Source organism: Pseudomyrmex gracilis, unplaced genomic scaffold (genome assembly GCF_002006095.1).
Source record: "Pseudomyrmex gracilis isolate BER0280 unplaced genomic scaffold, ASM200609v1 scaffold_83, whole genome shotgun sequence".
In the NCBI taxonomy this organism is placed as follows: Eukaryota; Metazoa; Arthropoda; class Insecta; order Hymenoptera; family Formicidae; genus Pseudomyrmex; species Pseudomyrmex gracilis.
The window spans coordinates 162,150-183,290 of record NW_018020667.1 but is presented as its reverse complement, the minus strand read 5'-3'; the positions used below and the strand labels follow the sequence as shown (position 1 = coordinate 183,290).

General features: G+C 37.6%; 2 protein-coding genes across 7 annotated transcripts; both read right to left on the bottom strand.

Annotated features, from left to right (window-relative positions):
- Nucleotides 1-980: 980 nt before the first annotated feature.
- On the bottom strand, nucleotides 981-11,248 carry LOC109855216 (sodium-coupled monocarboxylate transporter 1). 6 transcript variants are annotated; one of them, XM_020429167.1, is made up of 14 exons: nucleotides 10,703-11,248; nucleotides 6,455-6,670; nucleotides 5,898-6,057; nucleotides 5,694-5,759; nucleotides 5,494-5,545; nucleotides 5,347-5,414; nucleotides 4,172-4,323; nucleotides 3,457-3,597; nucleotides 3,084-3,308; nucleotides 2,759-2,942; nucleotides 2,090-2,176; nucleotides 1,843-2,000; nucleotides 1,460-1,618; nucleotides 981-1,388 (listed from the first exon to the last, which is right to left on the bottom strand). In XM_020429167.1, the coding sequence occupies exons 2-14, from the start codon at nucleotides 6,643-6,645 to the stop codon at nucleotides 1,226-1,228; spliced, it is 1,806 nt and encodes a 601-aa protein (XP_020284756.1). In that variant the 5' UTR covers nucleotides 6,646-6,670; nucleotides 10,703-11,248; the 3' UTR covers nucleotides 981-1,225. The 6 variants fall into 6 exon arrangements, with proteins under 6 accessions (XP_020284756.1, XP_020284755.1, XP_020284754.1 ...); XM_020429166.1 differs by having other exon boundaries at nucleotides 6,455-6,664; XM_020429165.1 differs by having other exon boundaries at nucleotides 6,455-6,650.
- Nucleotides 11,249-12,130: 882 nt separating this feature from the next.
- Nucleotides 12,131-20,687, bottom strand: LOC109855215 (manganese-transporting ATPase 13A1). The gene is made up of 18 exons (XM_020429164.1): nucleotides 19,693-20,687; nucleotides 18,825-19,090; nucleotides 18,480-18,708; nucleotides 18,231-18,384; nucleotides 17,985-18,137; nucleotides 17,468-17,650; nucleotides 17,242-17,379; nucleotides 17,042-17,162; nucleotides 16,720-16,874; nucleotides 16,480-16,655; nucleotides 16,149-16,388; nucleotides 15,819-16,034; nucleotides 15,059-15,248; nucleotides 14,725-14,979; nucleotides 14,282-14,618; nucleotides 14,048-14,213; nucleotides 13,817-13,960; nucleotides 12,131-13,692 (listed from the first exon to the last, which is right to left on the bottom strand). The coding sequence occupies exons 1-18, from the start codon at nucleotides 19,957-19,959 to the stop codon at nucleotides 13,585-13,587; spliced, it is 3,498 nt and encodes a 1,165-aa protein (XP_020284753.1). The 5' UTR covers nucleotides 19,960-20,687; the 3' UTR covers nucleotides 12,131-13,584.
- Between the last annotated feature and the right edge of the window lie 454 nt (nucleotides 20,688-21,141).

Here is a 21,141-nt window from a genome sequence, read left to right as displayed (position 1 = left end):
AAGCCACGTAGAGGACGTACGTGGAAATTCCGAATCTATCAGCCGCCCAGACGAATGCAAATGGCGCATGAAGCGCGCTTAATAAAGCCCGTACGCAACTTGCGAATCGCAATTTTCTTTAGGAACGTGCCGCCCTTCACGATCACGGGCGCGCGGGTTCCGTGGTGAAAAAAAAAAAAAAAAAAAGAAAGAAAATCCTTTCGTGCGATTCGACGCGATTCATCGGGATATTAAATAAATGCGTCATTTAGCGGTGGCGTTCCCAGCGCGAATTCGTGTCTTGAATGTCTGACACGAATCGCGCGGCTACTCCCTTTTCAAACATTTTCAAGAACAGATGACGTTTGCGGTCTCGTCGCAAAGGGCAAACAAAAAACTGTTATTTTCGCGAATCGTACTTGAATTAAATTTAGCAACAAGGTAATGTGGGTCTGTGGGTATGTGTGCGAGCGATAGAAACTCAAATCACAAATATAAATAACCACATGACAAATGTGTTATTTTTAATATCTCGAAAAAAACTTGCTTTTTCAAAAAAGAGTGAAAACAACGGCGCCAAGTACACGTGCGTTCATACCGCGTGTCATCTCTTTATTTTAAACTTAGCGACAAAGTAACGTGCGCACGATAGAGACTTAAATAACAAATACGCAACTGCAGAATAATGAATATATTATTTTTATTTATTTTATGAAAAATATATGTAACACTTGATGTATCTAAATACTCTATTTGAGATTAGTATATGTGTTATACATATGTATATACATACATATCTACATATACATACATATTTGATATATTAAAAATATCACTTGTTCGGTTTTACATACATGTCAACATAGATTAGTACGATAAATTAATTTGTGCGGTTAATGTACTTTCAAATTAATATAGATTGTTGTCTCTTTGACAATTGGATCAGTTCGTCTCATTAAAATATATGCAAATTGTAACGAGAAATTCGTTAACGCGCGATCTTTTTTTTTTTTTCGTTAACTTTGCGATACCTACACTTTTGTCCGCGCAAAGTTGAGAAAACCGCAAGAATTCCGATTCCACTCTCGGTTTCATCGAGAAGTTCATCGCCTATATGTATATGTATATATCTTTTCCAATTTAATTCTCATTAAATGCATATGTCAAAAAAATTCTAAAAAACGTACTTGACAAACTGTTACGCAAACGAAGTTACGCAATTAAAAACGTATACACGTGTCGCTCATCACGACAACGACAATTCGTTCGCGGGTTCTTCTTTTCGCAACGATCCATCGGGATGCGAGTTTTGGCAAATAATCGTTGATAACAGATTCGCCGGTACTTGCGGTTCGGTTGACGCCGACAAGCGTAGTCCATCACTTTGGAATTTCCGTTGCGGTAACCACCTATAAATCAAATGTGCAGATATCTCTTTCTGAGTCGCGATAAAATCCCGGGAAACGTGTGTCTCTATTACCTATGAATCACCGGAGAAAGCAAACTTCTGTCGATCGACGAAGGATCCCTCGCGCCTGTCATCCAAGTGACGATCCCGCCTACCACAAGTACCATCAGCGTGCCAATAGGGGCGACCCAGTGATACGACAACCGGTACAACGGAAACACATCGTCCTCGCTGAGGCACACACAAATGTTCAGTCGTGATTGAAAGTTATCGAGAGAGATAAGAATTTAATAAAAACTTGTAATTAAAGTAAGGTTTGTTGTTTATACACATACATATGTATGTAAACAACAGGACGCAGGCAGTATTTGATCAAACATTTTTCAGCTTGTGTTTGCGTTTAATAATAAAAAAGAAATTTAAATGAATCGGAAAACTTTTCACAAGAGACTCACGTTTCGAATTGCTTGAAGAATTCATGGCTAGAATTTCCGGAGCACGATGGAACTGGAAGTTTCTTCGGCACCATGATACCAGAGGCGATAGCCGCATTCGCTCCAAAACTAACAAATCCAGCCATTGTGAACCCTGCAATGGCACCAACGAAGGCACCCTAAGAAACAATAGATCTTTCTCGTGCATGTTGATTAATTTAATTCACGTTAGACGACGATTAATCGGATTTTATATATGTCTCGTTACCTTGGAATTTGCCCACGGGAACAAAATTCCCAGAGTGAAAACGCCGAAAGAAGTGCCGGCGGCTATAGCGGCCAAGCTGTTTGTCACCTATAATTAAAACAATATTTGTCTATTATTATATTTTTAAGATTTTAAATTATAGAAATATTTCAGACTTTTCTTTAGTTTCAAATATCTCAGAAGACAGAGACAAAGAAAATACTTTTTTTCTTTAGTTTTCTTTTTAACAAAAGAACCTCGCGAACTTGAAAATTCTGATTTTGATTAAACTTTGCACACATGTAGGGAGATGGGAGGTAAATAGATGAATGTGAATATTTTCAGGTGCTGCCCAAAAACGATTCTAAAAGTTTTCTAACAAAAAACTCTTCTATTTATAATTACCTTAATAACATTTTGAAAAAAAATTATTTTTTTAGCCATAAAAAATGTCTACATTCATCTGTTTATCCTCCCTACATGTGTGCAAAGTTTCATCAGAAGAATTTTCGAGTTCGCGAGTTTTCCTTGTAAGTGAGACTAAACAGAAGTCGATCGATTCAATCGTAACTAAAATATTGCGGAATGAAAATCTCGCTTATTCCCGATATATTCAGTTTTGCGCAGAGAGACACTACCGTGTCTCTCGACAACAGAGCGAATAGATTACATAAAATTGAAAACACTTACGGACAGAACTCCTCCCATTTTCTCAACCAGAAAAAGAATGCCCAACGACATCAAACCAAGCACCACAATTAGGATTTTCACAAAAATGATGGAACTGCGTTCGCTCGGTTTTATCTTGAAGCAACCTTTGACGAAGTCTTCCAGGATCACGACGGACGTCGAGTTGAGACCCACTGACAGAGAACTGCGTCAGAACAAAACGATTCCAATGTACTTCGCGCACGAAGTCGAACAATTAAACATTGTTTTTTCTTTTTTTTTTTTTTATTAACGAGCAATTGTTGATTTCACAATTCTGTTAATTACGTTAATTCGCGTTGATTACCTGAGCGCCGCGCCAAAAATCCCAGAAATGAAGAGACCTGGTATTCCGTGCAAATGATTGGCGATTTCCATTACGTAAGCGGGCAGCAGTTGATCGTCGGCTGTGATCAAGCCGCTGACTCTTGGATCGCATTTTGGCGGTGACCACCAAGCCAGGAGAACCAATCCGCACCAGCAGCATATTGAAATAAACAGCATTACGCTGACGGTAAATATGGCGATGGACCTGCAATAATGGAACATTGCGAAGATTTGCGATTCGAACGGTGTGTGAGTGAAGTTCGGCGACGTTGTCCTCCGCGTTGGAAAACGAAGAGGCGCAGTTTACATTTTGATTTCTCTGCAACAATCACTCACGTGTGTGACATACTCACAATTGAGATATCTTTGTACTTTTTAAAGACTTGTAACGTTGCACCATGGTTTGATTGACGGCGATGTACGAGGTGCAGTAGAGCCACGAACCAATCAGCACCGTCCAAACAGTGTGCCTTGTGTAGGGCGACGGATCGAAGCTGCAATATATGTACGTAAGCGCGCGCGAGCGTATAGAGACGCATCCCGCGTGTAAGAGGAAAAGACACGTACGAAGGGCGATTGATAAGTATCCGAAACAATGCGAATAAGAGATAGCGACATTATCGTATTTCTGTTGTCGCTGACAAATTTTATCTTTTGGAAGAAAATAAACGCTGCCTCGTTGTCGCAAGTGGTGTCGCGCCGGAATTAGACGGTCTCAGTGATTTTTGACACCAACTAAGCTCTCGCGTTTTAACAATTTCAAAATTTGCGAGTTAAGTTTAAAATTGGTGTCTCATCCGTCTCATTTGCCAGACCATGCGGCCCCGTGCGATTTCCATTTGTTTCCGAGTCTGACAAAATGTCTCGCGCGACAACAAAGTCATCGTAAATGGCTGTACTTTGACGAGTTGTGACACTATGCTTGCGATAACGAGTCAGGGTTTGACACTATTTCTTCTTCGAAAGAGCAAAATTTATCAACGATACTGTTATTATCGTTATTTATGAGTCGTTTCTTATCAATTGCCCAACGTGCAACTATCTAAATGGCGCTTGTTGAAATCTTACTTGAAAAACTCGACACGCTTGGCATCAAGAGCCTTATTCCAGATTTCGGTCGCTCCCATTTGATAAGTCCCCAGAGCGGTAACCGAAATAACGCCCGCTATCATGACGCCGACTTGCAGCGCGTCCGTCCAAACCACCGCCCGAATACCGCCCTGTTATACGATGAAACAATCGCAATGTGAAAAATTTTTATTAAAAAACAAAACAAAAACAACACAATCTCGTTTTTGTTTTGGAGCAATTTTTTTCGTTGCAAAATTCTGTCAGTTTTTGTCAAGCGCCAGGATTTTCGCTCTTTATTTACGTATTTTATCATCGCCTAGTTTTTTCCGCGACGAACGAACAAAATAGAAATTTGCACGAATATGTAAATAAATAAATAATTGTTATAAATTATCCAGAGATATGATATCTAATTCCGGAGAATGTAATAATGGGACGAGTGTGTGTATGTGTGTGTGTGTGGGAGCGTGTGCGCGCGCTCTTGGAGAGCTCGCAATTAGATAACAGTCCGCGCGAATGCTCGCGCGTGCGCACACGGCGCATAATAAACAAATTTGTAAAGAGCCACTCAACCACGATAAATTCTCATTAATACGAGATCCAACAAATTGCTCGGATAATTACAGGCGCGCGATCCCGCGATTAATCACTTCAGCGCCGGCTTTGTGATCCGCTGCTACGATAACAACCGACGTTCTCCGCGCCATTGTTTCCTCGTGCCATTGTCGGGCTTTCAGTTTCCGTCCATAAACATTTCCAGTACTAAGGCTTCTCGCGTGAGATTCTTCGCGGCATTGTCCACTGAAAATTGTTTCCTACGCCAGACCGTGTCCGAGGAACTCCAGCCATCCCGCGGGAATTCGGCGAACGAGCCTCCCTCGGAAAATTAGCTTGAGCTTCGGTTCCGCCACCGCGCGTTCCGCCACCACGACCACCGTTTTCCGTCGTTCCCCGCGCGCGCAATGTGTGCGCGCTCTTATCCAACATTCAAGTGCGAGAGACGCGTTGATTCGCGCGACCGAACGCGCTTTCCGTCCGCCATTCTCTCTCTCGTGTCTCTCGTCTTTAGCGGACGGGCAAATGAGCCTTTACTAATAATTCAACGATATGTTTCTTCATCCCTTTCCTTCTTTTAATTTCGAAACACACACGGAGTGTGTGTTCTGACTTACCAAAACGGTATAGAACACGCAGACGGCGCATACAATGGCTCCGATTACGTGTATATTGATGCCGCTCACTGAAACAAATTTAGCAAAAGGCCTTAATGAAAATGGAATAACGATTTCTTACGCGAACATCATGAATTATGTATATACCTTGACTTAACGCTAACGCAGGAACGTAGACCACGATCGATTCGTACAGAATCTAAAACAAACAAAAACAAAAACTATCAATTTGTCCTCACTCTCGTGTGTGGCCTCGAGTGACAAAGTTAACGAAGAGAAATGAAGGAGAGATAACAAAGAAAAAGAAATAGAAGGCGGACCTTTATGCTGATTCGTCGCAAACTCACCACATCGAAGACGAAAATCGAGGATATGAGCATTCGCACGTTCCGATCAAATCGACATTCCAGATACTAAAAAAAAAAAAAAAATCAGAAACATCGACTGTGTGTGTGTGTGTGAGTGAAAATTGGCGGAGAACGCGGGAGTCAACAAAGTTGCAAGGAAAAAAAAACGGAACAAAAATAAAGGCGTCAATCCCTCGAACGAACCTCGTACACGGAATTAAGTTGCAGCGTGGTAAAGACGGGGAGATACACGTAGGCGACCGCGAGACCGGCGAAAAAGATCGAGATGACGGTGATCCAGTATTGCGTGCCAAAATTGTAGATTTCCGCTGGAGTGCCCAGGATCGTCACGCCTGATATGAAGCTACAGTTTACGATCGGAATCGATTAAACATTCTGCATGATTGATCGATCAAAACGCCCGAGTCGAAGAAAAAAAAAGACGGTATTCAATAATCAATTTCGACGAATCTAAACTAATTGACGCGCCAAAGCTTTTTCCTCGTCATTTCAATTAGTTAGAAACAATCTTTTTTTTTCTTGGACTTTGTCCCGAGGACGTTAATCAACAATTACCGTCTTGTGAATCTTCAACGTTAATATACTTCTGTTAAAATTAAGAGCGCTCTTTTTCTACGAGTCCATTGTCTCTTTCGTTTCTGGAGTTTTCTTTTACTCTTTTCCTTTTTCTTTTTTTTTTCTTTTTTTTTTTTTGTATAAACAGACTTAAATCTCGTCAAAGAGTGGCAAATCGGGCTTACCTGGCAACGAGAGAAGCGGACACGGGAAAGAGTCCTAAGCTCCTTCCTCCGAGCAAGTAGTCCTCAGTATTCGACTTTTGCGCCCTTCTGAAGTGCCATAAGCCGGCTGCGGCAGACACGAGGAGCATAAGTGCGAACACCAGCCAATCGATCCAATGGAAGTACCCTCTTTCTTCCGATTCAACTACCATCTTTGCTAAAATCAAAGAGCTAAATCTATCCAATATGTATTCGCGAAATTGTGATAACTTTTGTATCGATGTTAAAATCGCATCGTGAATCAGCGGTTTCTTTCGCGTTTTAAAATCAAACGTCTATTTTTAACCTGCTCCGTCAAAGTAATATATGACTATTGATTGGCACTTTGCCGCAAAATAGTTTGCCATTCTGCATTGAATCGAAAAAAAAAAATGCAATTTATATATATCTATATAAATTATTATTTATACGTTTATATATTTTTTATGTAAATGATATTGTTCTTTCCAAACAATTTTATTTCGGTATTTATTTAGTATATAATATTTATTTTATGTATATAAATAAATGTAGGACATAAATATTGGAATTATTAGGAATTGTTTCTCTTTTAAAGAATGTTCCGAGACAAAATGTTGTTAAAAATATTTATTCGTGATTTTAGATCGCCCTTATGTTTGTAAAATTGTACTTGTGTGTGACAATAAAAACATATTACATGTAACTCCACAAGAAATATATAAAAATAATTTATTTTATATATAATAAATACAAATATATTTGTAATAATATAAGAATAATATTTATAATAATGCAATATATTATATATCGTAATAATAAAAATATATATAACATGTAACAAATATATGTAATATATAATAAGTTACTTTTGTACAAATTCTCGCGGTGTTAAGTTTTTATTGTCACACACAAGTACAATTTTATAAACATAGAATCGTTCAAAATTATGAAAAAATATTTTGACATCACTTTATTTTAACATTACTTTAACAATGTACACATATATGTACATGTAGAGAGAGAGAAAGAGCTCATGTTTTGCGTGAAATATTGCGACAGTATCAACTGATCTGAAAAGATATTGCGCTCAGCCACATTAAGATCTGCCAACGTTAACGTTTCTCCGTTACTATCCACTGACCTATGACTCCTTAACACGTGCTAGTCATTTCATCTCGTTAACGCTGAATGACAATCGCCGTATAGCGTTGAATTATATTGCTAACAATGCCGTCGGCATTTTAAATGTTTGTGTTTCACAGTAATGAGATACGATTAGAAGGAGATAATTTACCCATAAAAGAGATAAAAAAGAGAGAGAGAGAGATTTCAGTGTAACTAGCAAAGAAACTGTAACTAGTGTAACTAACAAAGAAATAGCAATGATAAATGAGACAACTATGTTGCTACTCACACGCTTCACATTGTTCACCTTTGTGTTCTATTAAATAAAATTAAAGAGAAAAAACAAAAAAAAATTAAATAAATATTAACACATGTATGATTTCTTTTAATTTCAAATATAGTTTTGAGATATCATTCTCTCATTAGAAAAGATCATCGTTAACACTTGCAAAGCAACTTCTTTTATCTTTTTCATTACAACATCGAAACTGCCCGAGACAAATTAGTCTTGCGTATATGAACGAATTCAATATCTCTGGTTAAAAATAATATTATTATACTTAATATATTCAAAATTGAGACGATCTTATATACAATATAGTTGTATATGATGCAATGTCCGAGAAAAGAATTATATCTGAATTTAAATTTAACGAGATAAAAAAATGGAAAAATAGATCCAATTAGATCCAAATTAAATCTAATTAGATATAAAATAGATCTAAATAGATATAAATAAATCTATGTAAATTTACACTTTTATTTTTATTATTTGATCTACTTTAGGTTTACTCAGATCTAAAGCAGATCTGAGGTGATCTAATATAATAGATCTGAGTAGTAGATATAAAGTAGATCTAAGAATAAATAAAGTATACATAGATCTATTTAGATATCTCTCTCTTATATCTATTTCAATCTACTTACTTTATATCTATTTAGATTTAATTTAGATTAGATCTATTTAGATCTAATTAGATCTATTTTTCCACTTTTTAACTCGTTAGATCTAAATTAGATCTAATCCATTTTTCCTGGTGTACATAATCAGATATAAAATATTTGTCTATATACGGAGAAGGAATAACAACGCGCGAATTCTCTTACTTTAGTTGAACGAAATGCCAGGATTAATTACGGAGTCGCGAGTGTTTCTAAGCGTGAAGAAAAATTTATATGTATATCTAATGCAAAAAAATTATTTGCTCGCGCGCACTGTATGTGCGAAATAGTATGAAGAATATTTCGATTTTTCTTTTGCACACATTTGCAACAAAATTTACACATATATGGTTTTTGTATTCTGACGTTTAAAGATTGACGCAATTAGATATCTCACACGAATGAGATATCTTTTGAAACATTGCGTTTTTTAGTTTTGTGAAAAGAAGCTTACAAATCGCGCGAATCCTCCAATTGTGTGACACATTTGGTTAGAGCGATGTTATCTTCGGGATTAAATGATAAGAAGAAAATGTACTTCGCAGGTGCAATCATCAAATACGTTACTTATCTCATTTAACATCGCGTAATTAAAAACAAGCATTATGCGATGATAATGTCAATAGACTAATCGAACAAAAGATTATTATTTGAAGATTAATTGGTATTAAGTGTCATGTCGCATCCACACCAATGTTGAAGTTTTCAATTCTGTTTTGCAATCAACGCGAGTTTTATCTTCTTACAATTCTTTTTATAATTCCTTAAAAAATGTATGTACATACATTTATACTTTTCTCATAGATGTTTTGTGCATTATCGAATACGTTACTCGGTACTTATCTCGATTAACACCTCATGATGAAAAATGAGCATTATGTGATAGTGTCAATAGACTAATTGAACAAAAGATTATTTAAGAATTAACTGGTATTAAGTCACGCCATGTCAGCAATGTTGGAGTTTTCGATTTCGTTTGCAGTCAACGCAAGTTTTATCTCCTTACAATTTGTTTTTATAATTCCGTGATAAATAAATGAATAAATAAATATATACATTTTATACTTTTAGACGATAATTAGCGACATCAACAGTGGATAATTAGTATTACCGACTGTTAGACGTGCAGAAATAGTCGACAGATGATACGCGTGCTTTTTATAAATAGTCATTCTTTATATTTAGTGCGCTTGGTCACGTGACTTCTTCCAACGTTCGCGAACAGTCATTGCAGCAACAAAATCTCACGAGATGCAAGTTGAGGAAACAATGCAACAATTGCAACGAGTACGAGGCGACCTTAATCGACAATCGGTAATAGCCACGTCACGCACCAAACATCATTTATTCGATTTTCCTCAATCTCTTTTATCAGAAAAAGAGAAAGGAACAGAACAGAGAGAACTGTGATAATACTTTTATATCTGTGTTGTGAACGTATTTAAAATTGTTATGTCGACTTTTTTTGAAAACAAAATAGATTTATCTGAGATGTATATCGATTATGAATATTATGCATATTTTTTATAATTATGTACCTATTGTTTCTAATACATATATATTTTTTTTATATAGAAATAAAAAAATTTCCACGCAGAACAAAAAATTCCATTAAACATCTAGTGGATTATCTATTAGATATCGCATGGAGTTAACGCCTAATAAACATCTAGTAAAGTTCTGTGTGGGTTGAAAGACACATTATATATGCGTTAATACGATATAAGTTGTGCGATAGAAATAGCTGGTTGCTAAAAAACAGGTTTGAGAAAAAAAAATTCTGAAAAAAGTCAATATTGAATTTCGCTAAATGTGCATACAGTCGAGAATCCTCAAGGAGATTTGAAGAACTTTTTGTTTTCGTTTTCCGTAATTAAAAAATATTTTCTTCACGTATAAAATTAAATATATGTATTATTAATATATCGATAATGTAATAGTATTTATAGACATTTAAAACAAAAGTGATGTTATCGTAAAATATATAAATTGCTGAAATTTATTGACATGCATTTTCTTTTTATACGCGGCGACTGGCCTTGAAACGGATTACTCCGGAATTTTGGAATTTTTTATTTTAATATATATATATATTTCCTATCGTGTGTTTCTATTCGTGCCGGAAATAATGCACCGCGTACTAATATGGCGGTACGTTTAAAATTGGTGCCTGTTACTTACGAATGTATTATCTAGTAAATAATAATAGCTTCTCTCGATAATTATCTTCAATGCGCTTTGTATATTTCGTTTCTCTCTTCTTGTTTCTGATATTTCTTTTTCCCGCTGACTAAATATTTCACCTCGGACAGTTTTGAGAGAAATTCGTCGACAACACACAAATTTTGTCACAATTTAACAATTTCGACACAGTCGTCAAATCGTCGTTAAAGAAACGCCTCTGCTAAACTGCGAGCGGAAAAATTTATACTCAATAAAAAAAACCTCGACGTCACATACTTCTTAAATAATAAGAAAACTCGTTTATTAAATTCTCTCAAAACGAAGACGGTCGGTCATGGCGCGAAAGTTCATAGTGCGCGGACGTTAACAAAATTTCCATCTGAACAATGGAACATTAACTTTCCATTCACTTTCGCTTTTCAAACACACATGTAACGAGCGTGCAAAGCGCGACAGTTTATTGGCTATAACATGTATATATAAATAATCACAGTCAGCGGGAGGTACGTTCGTGAGCGGCGACCGCGATCGACTGAGAACAGCTCCGTGCCATAGCGACAATTATATCATGTGGTAAATCGTACGTGAGAGAAAAACGCTGATAGTGCAGTTAGCGCAGTTAGAATACGACGGCGTACAGATTTGAATGAACCGATCGAGAGAATGACTGAATGACGAAAATTCTTACCAATCACATCGCGTTCTTTTTCTTGCCGAATCATGAACTTATTATTGTATAGAAAAAAATATCACGGAAAAAGAAAAGGAGAAAATGACTGTCACATATAAACTAATAGTCTTTATAATTGTGTATTTATAAGTGAATTGTACATTGTAAATTGTACATACAAATTATCTTTATAAATAAATTGTTTTTTTGTCGCTTTGTGTGCAAATTTTGTTGTTAATCGTAATAATATAAAATAACGACTACCACTCGCTGAATTTGCAACAGACTAATAAAAATCGAAGAACCGGAGGATGTGACAGAAATATTCTTACAATCGTCGCGAGGCTTGACCTTTTAGATTTCAAGAGACAAAGTTATACACAATTGCACGCAATTAGAGCAAATTCGCGCGAAACAACCTAACGGATAAACAACACACGTGACGTTATTAAAATGGAATGCAGTTGATGATTTACGAAAACGCGTTAATAACGTCATCGTTTCAAACCCAATTGTCAGCGCGGCGGACAACACGCGCAAGAGTTTCTATTCATCATAAAAGTTAATAAGGAATTTTTATAAAACATTTCGCGTATGTAGATATTTATATGTAAAGAATATGTGTATATGTATATATATCATACACTTTTAATATTTATATCTAACTATGATATAAATATATATCTAAGCAATGAAAATCTTATGAAAATAATCCGTTTGTCTACAGCTTTATATGTACATGTAATACGCGTGTCTTTTTTTTTTTTTTTTTTTGATTGGAACATATCGTGCACACATTAATCTCGCAATCTGTCACTAATATATTGGGAAACGAAGTGTTTCTTGAAAATTATTCAGAGGGACACCAATGAGACGCGCACAATACAGGGGCTTATAATACTGTGCTTACTAACCGAATTCGAAAGGAAAAAGTAGTCTCAGCCAATATGTCTGTGTACGCGCAAATCACATAACAAACTTCTTTATTCTTCAAGTATATATATATATATTTTGACCACATTTTCAACATTTAGTTTTCTCCTTAAAAGAGCTTATCTTTTCCATCATTGCAGTTCATTCTGTATACATGAATATAAAAAAACACATGTATTATCTTTCTGGACTTTGACACAATTCCAAAGAAAGATAAGTTTTAAACAAATAAAAAAAAAAAAAGAATGCAGATTAGAAAGATGATTATTGTCTCCTTCTTCGAACTGTCGAGTATTACGTGGGATAGAGAAGAAATGGACTCTTGAAGACGAGAATTTCAGAACGCAAGAGTATTGATAGAAGGTTCACTTGAGCACAGACTACATCAATCTTTGCGCGGTCGTGTATTTTGAATAAATAAAGAAATTATTATTACAATTTTTGCGCGTTGGCTCTTGCTGATTTTTTTTTCCTTTGAATTTGGTTTTCGTGTTTTTGAGCCGTTTCTCACGTAATCTTGACAATTACACCGGCCGTGCACACAATTTTCGTCACTTTAACGAAGAAAGCTGATTTTTGTAGATTTTGATGTGCGTTAGAATTCAAACGGGATCTCAGAATTTCGCGTTTGAAAATACTGTGAAAAAATTAAAGCAAATTTTCGATTCGAATTCAGCGCGCGCGTACACACATCAAAATCTATGAGAGTCACGTCTCTTCATTCAAAAAGTGACAAACAAAAATTGCAGACCAGTGGTATCGTAACGCTATCATCGACAAGTAATGATCATGAGAGCGTGTTACTTCTTGTTCCACGAAGAAGAAACGAAGAGCAAACAATTAGACAGATAATGAATAAGATGCACATATATTTGTACATAACATTTATATATATATATATATACACACACGCACACACAACATGATATAGAAAAAAGAAACAAAGAGGAATCTGTTGTTGACATAATAAAATACAAAATGCAAATACATGTTTCTTGTGCACGATTGCCGAATTGGATTGTGATTTTGTGTGTCGTTATCGACGTTTTTTTTTCGTGAAGATACATATATATCTCAGTTCGTTTCATCATCAGGGTTATTCAATACATCCTGATACACTCGATAAACGTTCGTACGTATTTATTTTTCGGAGCGCAACGTTTCTACTGGTGGTTTCTTAAATACAGAAATATTGTCACCTCTTAACGTGGAACAAGATCAATAACAAAAAGTCACGTACAAAAGTCTTAGTAATCGACGAAAAGTAGTGGTTTCATCACAGTTCGTGTTGTTTCCCCTCGCCAAAGAGCCATAAACAGGTTCTATCGACTATATACGCGAATACTAAATCCGCGATTAGTATTTGAGCCAGTACCGTACGGAACTGCAAAACATAATAAAAAAACATGATAAGTGACATGGTTGCGCTCATAATAAATCACGTTTGTTACGTTTTTGTTGCAAATGTTTTTCTATGCGCGTTTTACGTTCACGCGCGTGAAACTTACTTCGCTTGGAAAGTCTACAATCTCGAAGTGCATCGCCACCTCCGGGAGCAGTCCACCGGTAAGAAATAGAATAACAGCACCGCAGCTCGTAAGACTGAATAAAAGAGCCTTATTTTGAGTTAAACTCTCCATAAAAGGCAGACCCTGTTACGATTTAAAATATGTAAAATTTCTTATCAACGTCACTATATATAATTTGTTGCAAAATGTGTATGTGCGCGACCAACTTACTCGATAATTTATAGCAAAAGTAGAAACTTGAAGGAACGTCGAAATCATAAACACAGTACTGTTGATTAAATTGGGTTCAAACGGTTGTTCTTCTTCCTTACTGTCATCGTCCACACTCAACGGATCGGCGTCAGACGTGTTCAGGATGGACGCCAACTTATCGTTCCTAACAAAACAAATTGATTAAACACATTCGAGAAACACGCGACGTCCGCGCGGTAAGACGCGACTTACTTCGGTGACAGAAGAGTGGCTTCTTTCACCAGATAAATGATACAGGCAAAGTGTACGATGAATTGCATAAACACAGTTGCGATGGTGTACAAATTGAAGATGTTCGGTAGCGGTCGCTGCTGCGAGAGAGTCTTCAGTGGCTTCGATCGCGAAATGCAGAGGAAACACATTGCCAGAAGAATACCCTGAAATGTCGCCTGCGCGTCGCTGAACTTGATCCCGTCCAGATACAGCACCGACTGGCCGTACGCGAGTATCAACGCGTTAAGCGCGAGTATTTTGAACATTTGTAACGTGGTGACCAAGGTGCAGCGTCCTTGTTTGATCACGTGACATACTGCAAAAAAAAAAAAAGAAAAAAAAACAAGAGTGAAGCGCACTTGTGCGTCTGAATTAAAAAAATTTTAACGCGGATATAATTTATATTCCGCGAATCTTCTTACTGCATTGAATGGACGACATTTTGCTGGTGAACGGTGCCGCGATGGAAGCGTCGCCGAGTTTCACAACCGTAAAATCCTCGTGCAACTCTTTATCAAGGTCTTTCAGCATCTTCTGCAATTTCGTACGAGTATTGTCCGGCAATCTCGGATTGAATCTCGGCCCGTTGTTCGTGGACAGCGCAACGATATCGTTTTTCACCTCCTCCCGTTTGTCAGAGAGCGCCTTTTCAGGTGGACTAGAAAGAATCGCGATACCTATTGAAAAAAAAAAAACAAAACAAAACAAAGAAACTTGCGCGCCTACTGCGTTCTCGTGTTCTCTCGCCAAACTCACCCACTTGAGCATGTTTCAAAGCACCGACGTCGTTCGTGCCGTCGCCGCACATTAACGTTGTGTAGCCCAAAGATTGCAACGATATGATAATGAACTCTTTCTGCTTCGGTGCGCACCGCGCAAAGATTACGATGTGTGGCAACAGCTTCCGAAGAAGCTCCGGTTGTTCTCCTTTCAAATACGACAGACCCTAAAATACGCACGGGTATGTAGAGATTGCGACTCACGGTATAATATGTAACAGGAGTGGAGTTGTCACTCTTGATTTATAATATCTTTTTTTGTTCCCATCATGGAGCAAATTGATAAATATCCGAAACGACGTATAGATAGCGACGGTGCTCACATTGTTGTTGTTGACTGACAAAGTTTCAGCTTTTGAAAAAAACAAATGTCAAACGCTAGCAAGTAGTGTTTGTGCGACAGCTTGCCAAAGTAGGCACTATCAGTGAGTTTTGACAACGCACCAGCTCTAGGGTTCGGAATTGATCCATTATTGGGACATTAATTTAAGCAAAACAATATATATAATGGCTTTCTCAATGATTAATTCTTCACGAAACGTTCGCGATCTAAGATATAACCAAAATAAAATTTTGTCACACAAACGCCATGTATGGTAATGAATCGCGATAATTAAGCGTTTTTAACGATTTGTTCTTCCGAAGAAGAAAACTTGTCAACGAGACAACGACAATGTGATATTATTGTCGCTATCTACGCTTCGTTTCTCAATACTCATCAATCGTCCGTCACATACCTCGCCCGTGACGCAAAGCGCGTGATTCTTCCAGATCTCTTTGTGCGACTCAACGTTTTTCTCATTCAGAGGAAGCTGAATCGTCTTGTCTATGCTTTCCCACGACCACTCGCCATAGTTTTCGGTCAGTACGAGCGTGTGAGGCTTTTTCGTGAAGTGTAACTCACGGCTCACGTGACAGGCCGTCAACGGATTGTCACCGGTTATCATTACGACCTACGGCGGTAACGATGCAAGATCAGATTTATCCATCAGTTTCAATTCTTCGAAACATAATATTCTCTTTTGTGAAATTTCTAGACAATCAGGATAGAATTTTAGAAATAATACCGAGTGCGAAGAACCGACGATCTCTTTGATGACGGCTTTCGAGTCCGGTTTGAGGGGACAGCTGATGATAACAAATCCGGCAAATTTGAGATTGCTCTCCAGTTTTTCGCGAGTTAATTCTCTCAAGTCTTGAGCTGACAAGACACCGGGAAGCTTTCGATATCCCAAAGCGAGCACTCGTGCGCCGCGACGCGAGAGAGATAAGTAAATCGAGTCGTAATTTTCCGGCACAGAAGTTAACTGAAACAAAATTGTGAAGCAAATTCTTGTTGAGAGAATCGCACACAAAGAATCAGTAACGAAACAAATCAAATGTGTTGATTTCGCTCACCATGTCCTTTAGAGTTTCCGGCGCGCCTTTTACCGTGACCATGTATTGAGTTTCCGAAGCTCCGGCGAGATTAAATCCGATTACAACGCACATTCTCTTCAACGCCGACGAGAAGTGATATCTTTGTACAATCTTCAATGCCGGAGTCTTACCCTTTTTGGGAATCACAGAATCACCTAAACGAGAACGTCAATATAATATAAACGCACTGAAGTTCTCGTCTGCACCACAAGTACGTACTTTTCGTGAGGTTCCACTTGACGGCTTTGAAAGTAGCTTTTTCCAATGGATCACCAACGATACCCTCGTCTAATTGAACGAGGGAGTGACACGTAGCGAGCACCTGAACAGTCTCCAAAGGCGCATCGGATAGCTGGATCACATCCGGTTTATCGCTTAAAAAAGACAAATTACATACTCGCTGATATAACGCAAAAAAAATTTTTATAAAAAGTAATGTAAATATTTTTTATTTAAAATTATCTATATATTATTATGTAAAGTAATATAAAATATTTTTATAAAAAAATAACGCAACATATACGGGGATTTTCTGTCTTACTCGATACCCGCAACACCTTCAACGACCAAATTATCGCTGGTAAGCGTGCCAGTCTTGTCGAAACAGCAAATATCGACTTTGCCGGCAAAAGGAATTCTAAAAGGTTCCGTGCAAAACACACCTGAAGCAAAGAAAAGACAAAAGTTTGACTCACTAGCGATTTACCGGATTTTGATATTGCGAATCGATTTTTCAAGTACCTAATCTGGACAAGGCTACGAGAGACGTATTTACAGCTAGCGACAACTCTATAGGTAATTCAGGTGGCACGACAGAGGTCAAGATCAATGTACACTCTAAAAACAGCTTGTACTTGTTTCTCGTAGGATCTTCGATACCTAAAAAATCAGAATTTGCACCGTGTAATTTCACGATGTATTTGTATTTACTCTTTATCGTCACGCAAAAACAAAAACAGATCCAAACCTTTCATCCATACGTACGCCGCAGCGGCTATTGCGAAAACGAGCAGGAATAGAATAAAGCAAAAGGTTTCTAAATTGTTGGCGGTGACGCGCTTAACGCCAAACAGTATCGTTCGTAACAGTTTTCCCTGTGACGTGGAAAACCCGGTACGCAATACATAGGCGATGCATCCATTATCGGTTGCTGCAAATATATCACGTATTAATATTATCAAGTAATCAATCTTAAGAAAGAGACAGATGTTAGAGACCGTCTATCTGTTTCTGTCTATCGACATCTGAAACGAGGAGACAACTCGGATCACACTATTTATTGGCAATTTTATAGCTATTCGCTCCCTTACTTCTCCTTTATTTTTCATTTTCACTCATCGCGTCACTAAACAAGGATAAAACGACAGTTCTAAGTCTCTATCACTTTCTGAATATTGCACATTTTTTATCAACGGAGAAAATGGAGAACGCGCAATCTGTATGTTATATGTCTACGATTATTAAAACACCTATTATTAACACACCTCGAAGGCCAGGGCTAGTTTTGCTAGGAGGCGTATGTTGTACAACTTTTGTTCCACCAAACAGCACATGAAACTTGTCGCCTCCCTCGATATCTACAGTTCTAATTCCATCAATATCTTCAATCGGTTCTTTCATTTGTGGTACAGATTCACCTAGATATTTTCAGTTGTTATGTAGCTATGTGATACACAATTTATTTACTTATTTATTACATACTTGAAACACACGCGATGTCGATTAAGTACCTGTCAACATGCTTTCGTCGACCACGCAGGGTCCTCGCAAAAGCAGCATATCGCATGGCACTAAATTATCATTTTGAGATCTCGTAATAGAAACTATATCTCCAGGAACCAATTCGTTTGTGAACAACAATCGCCACCGTCTGTTTCTATATACCTAGAAAAAAAAAAAAAAACCAAAAGATCGAGCATATATACAATATTTACAGAAAAATATTTGAGCGAGAGAGAAACTTTGTTTTATCCAAATACCATTATCATGTATGGTTTGTTGCCCATTTTGCGTATCTCCGCCATGTTTCTTAATTGCTGTTGCACAAGCGTACACTCGAACATGACGAGCATAATCAGAGTGAATATACTGTAATACCAATATTTGTCCAAGCACCACAGTACCACGCAAAATACTTGAAAGACAAAAAACGGAGCGACCGCGCGTTCCTTGAAGAGTTCCCCGAACTGTGGCAATTGGATGTCCAATCTGAGAGAAACGATATTTTTAATTAAAAACGACATTTTAGAATCCTTCTTTCCTTTTTAATGTATTTCTAAAAATACATTAAAAACAAACAGAAGAATTGTTTCTCGACGACATACTTGTTCTTGCCATATTTCTCTTCCGCCTCTTCGACTTCCTTCTGATCGAGATATCCCTTCCACTCGCAGTAATACTTCACGGAATAATCGACCGGGAACTGCAATTCGCTAAACGATTTTGTTTCCGGATTCCAACAGTACTTGGTTTTTTGAAAAATAAACCAAGGCTCCTGTTGACGCGTGTGGCGTAGTGTGATCAGCTCCGACCATCCGTTATTTGGAGTAGGCACTACTTTTACTATCGTGGCCTTGTACGGATTTTTCTCCTAAAAAAAAAAAAAGAAAAAAAAACATTTTGCGTTCTCGTTGCACAAGTCTGTATTTTTGTACGTTTCATGTTGTTTGACGACTCTCTTGACATTTGATACGAATTAAGCGCTAGATTACACACACGTGTTTGCAGATTCGTGCGAAAAAATATGTGCACTGTGTGTGTAAAAATGCGCGCTTGCATATTTAATTGCTGTTTAATTAACATATAATCGCGCATTCATTAACAAATGTGTATACCGTTCAGTAATAGCACGGCAATTTGCTTATAATGCGAATCACAAACGACAAAATTCAAAATGCGAATCGCGAATACGCGGTGAGAAATTTTTAACGAACGTTCGCGAATCTCGCGATTGTTGCGCGCGTGGCGAATAATATAAAATATAAATAATACTCATAAAACGCGGAATGCGCATTAAAACGCCGATTACATTTAAACACGGCCGCCGAAGCATCACGTGACCGACTTAGCAGAAGACCGTTTCGAATGGCTGCCACGTTACGAGCAGCGGGGACGTCCCGCGGGGGGAACGCACGAAGAAAACCACGTGTCAACATATTGTTGTTTAAACAAATTGAACGGCGAGAAACTTACCGAGCTGCAATTCAGAAACGTGTGAATGTGCACCGACCACTGGCAGCACAGGCACAAAAAGATCTGGAGCACGGCGATCGCCGCGATGCCCGCCAAGCCCGCTTCGTAGTACTCCTCGACCCCGTAAACGAAAATCCAACAGTAAATCCATACGGACTGCAGCACCACGAAGGGCAAGATGTAGCCGTTAAACATCCATTTGCGTGGATTGTGCAGGCTGACAGATTGCACGAGCTCGTCTATCCGTAGCGAGGATGCGATCGCCATGCTTACACGCTCTGCGAGTTAACCACACAAGCTTCCAGACACTGTCTGATGATCGCGAGAGAGAGAGAAAGAGAGAAGAGAAATGTCTTTAACGAGTTTTAAGCACCATTCACATATGAGACTATTTCTGAGCACATTGCGACCCGTTTCATGGCGGAGCGAATTGCGGAAAGGATAATCGCATTTGTGTGGAAAAATCGGGAGAAGGGAATTATTAGCGGGTGTTGTGTGTGTTGGAATCAGCTGGAATGCCCGACAAGTGTGCCAACAGCGCGCGTTGACGCAATATTGATCCAAATATCGGTGGATAAACTAGTCTTCTGTCGGATCCGTGAACGCACATCAAGCGCCATCGTCAGCGAGAAAGACAGAACGCCGAACTAAAACCGAAACATGGCAACGAAACCGCTACATTTAAACGATTTTACGCTTTTATTCACTCTCGCAGATTCAGCCGCACGTTGGAGAATGTGCATTTTATTTCGAGACGTTTCCCTCCTTTTACGCAAAAATTATAGTTTAATCAGCTTCGAAATGTAGGCAATATATTAAAGAAAAAGTGGCTTGATCACAAATTCGATATAGAACCGCGATTCTCCGAAGAGAAGGTGCATATATTAACAATCTATAACTTGTAAGATGATGCTGAAACTCCACCTTGCCAAAAATTATAGATCCTCGAAAAAGAGCACGGAATCGGCAAAGGAAAGAAATTGTAACTTTAAAGAAAACTACAATAAACATATCTAATGATCCAAAAGACAGATAACAGATTTAATCATGTTTATTTTATGTATTTGTGAAAGAGCTTCCGACACAATTTTACTATAAGCCTCAAAACTGCTTTACAATTGTTGTGCAGTGTAAAGTATTTCTAACATATTGTACATATCACGATGAACATTGAACGATTCATTAAAAATATTAGCCAAAACAATATAAATTTGGAAAAAAAGTTCTTCATACGTGAACAAATTTTATATCTGGTTACATGTACGATTATGTCACATGTGAAATCGCGCGCGTCTCACGGAATCTCATATATAATTTAATTAAATATATAAAATTAAAAATGTTTAATTATATATAATTATAAATTAACTATAACAAAATAAAAAACTTAATTTAATTTAATTTAATTAAAACTAGAACTATAATTACAAATATAAATTAAAGTTATGA

Bases quoted from the DNA above. Each gene is read 5' to 3' on its own strand.
- LOC109855216 (XM_020429167.1), bottom strand. From the start codon at position 6,645: ATGGTAGTTGAATCGGAAGAAAGAGGGTACTTCCATTGGATCGATTGG. The intron at 3,598-4,171 runs GTAAGATTTCAA...CATATATTGCAG, and splicing joins AAGCGTGTCGAGTTTTTCAA to CTTCGATCCGTCGCCCTACA. The intron at 3,309-3,456 runs GTGAGTATGTCA...CCATTATTGCAG, and splicing joins AGTACAAAGATATCTCAATT to GTCCATCGCCATATTTACCG.
- LOC109855215 (XM_020429164.1), bottom strand. From the start codon at position 19,959: ATGGCGATCGCATCCTCGCTACGGATAGACGAGCTCGTGCAATCTGTC. The intron at 17,163-17,241 runs GTACTTGAAAAA...TCTTTGCTTCAG, and splicing joins CGTAGCCTTGTCCAGATTAG to GTGTGTTTTGCACGGAACCT. The intron at 13,961-14,047 runs GTAAGTTGGTCG...AAATCGTAACAG, and splicing joins CTTTTGCTATAAATTATCGA to GGTCTGCCTTTTATGGAGAG.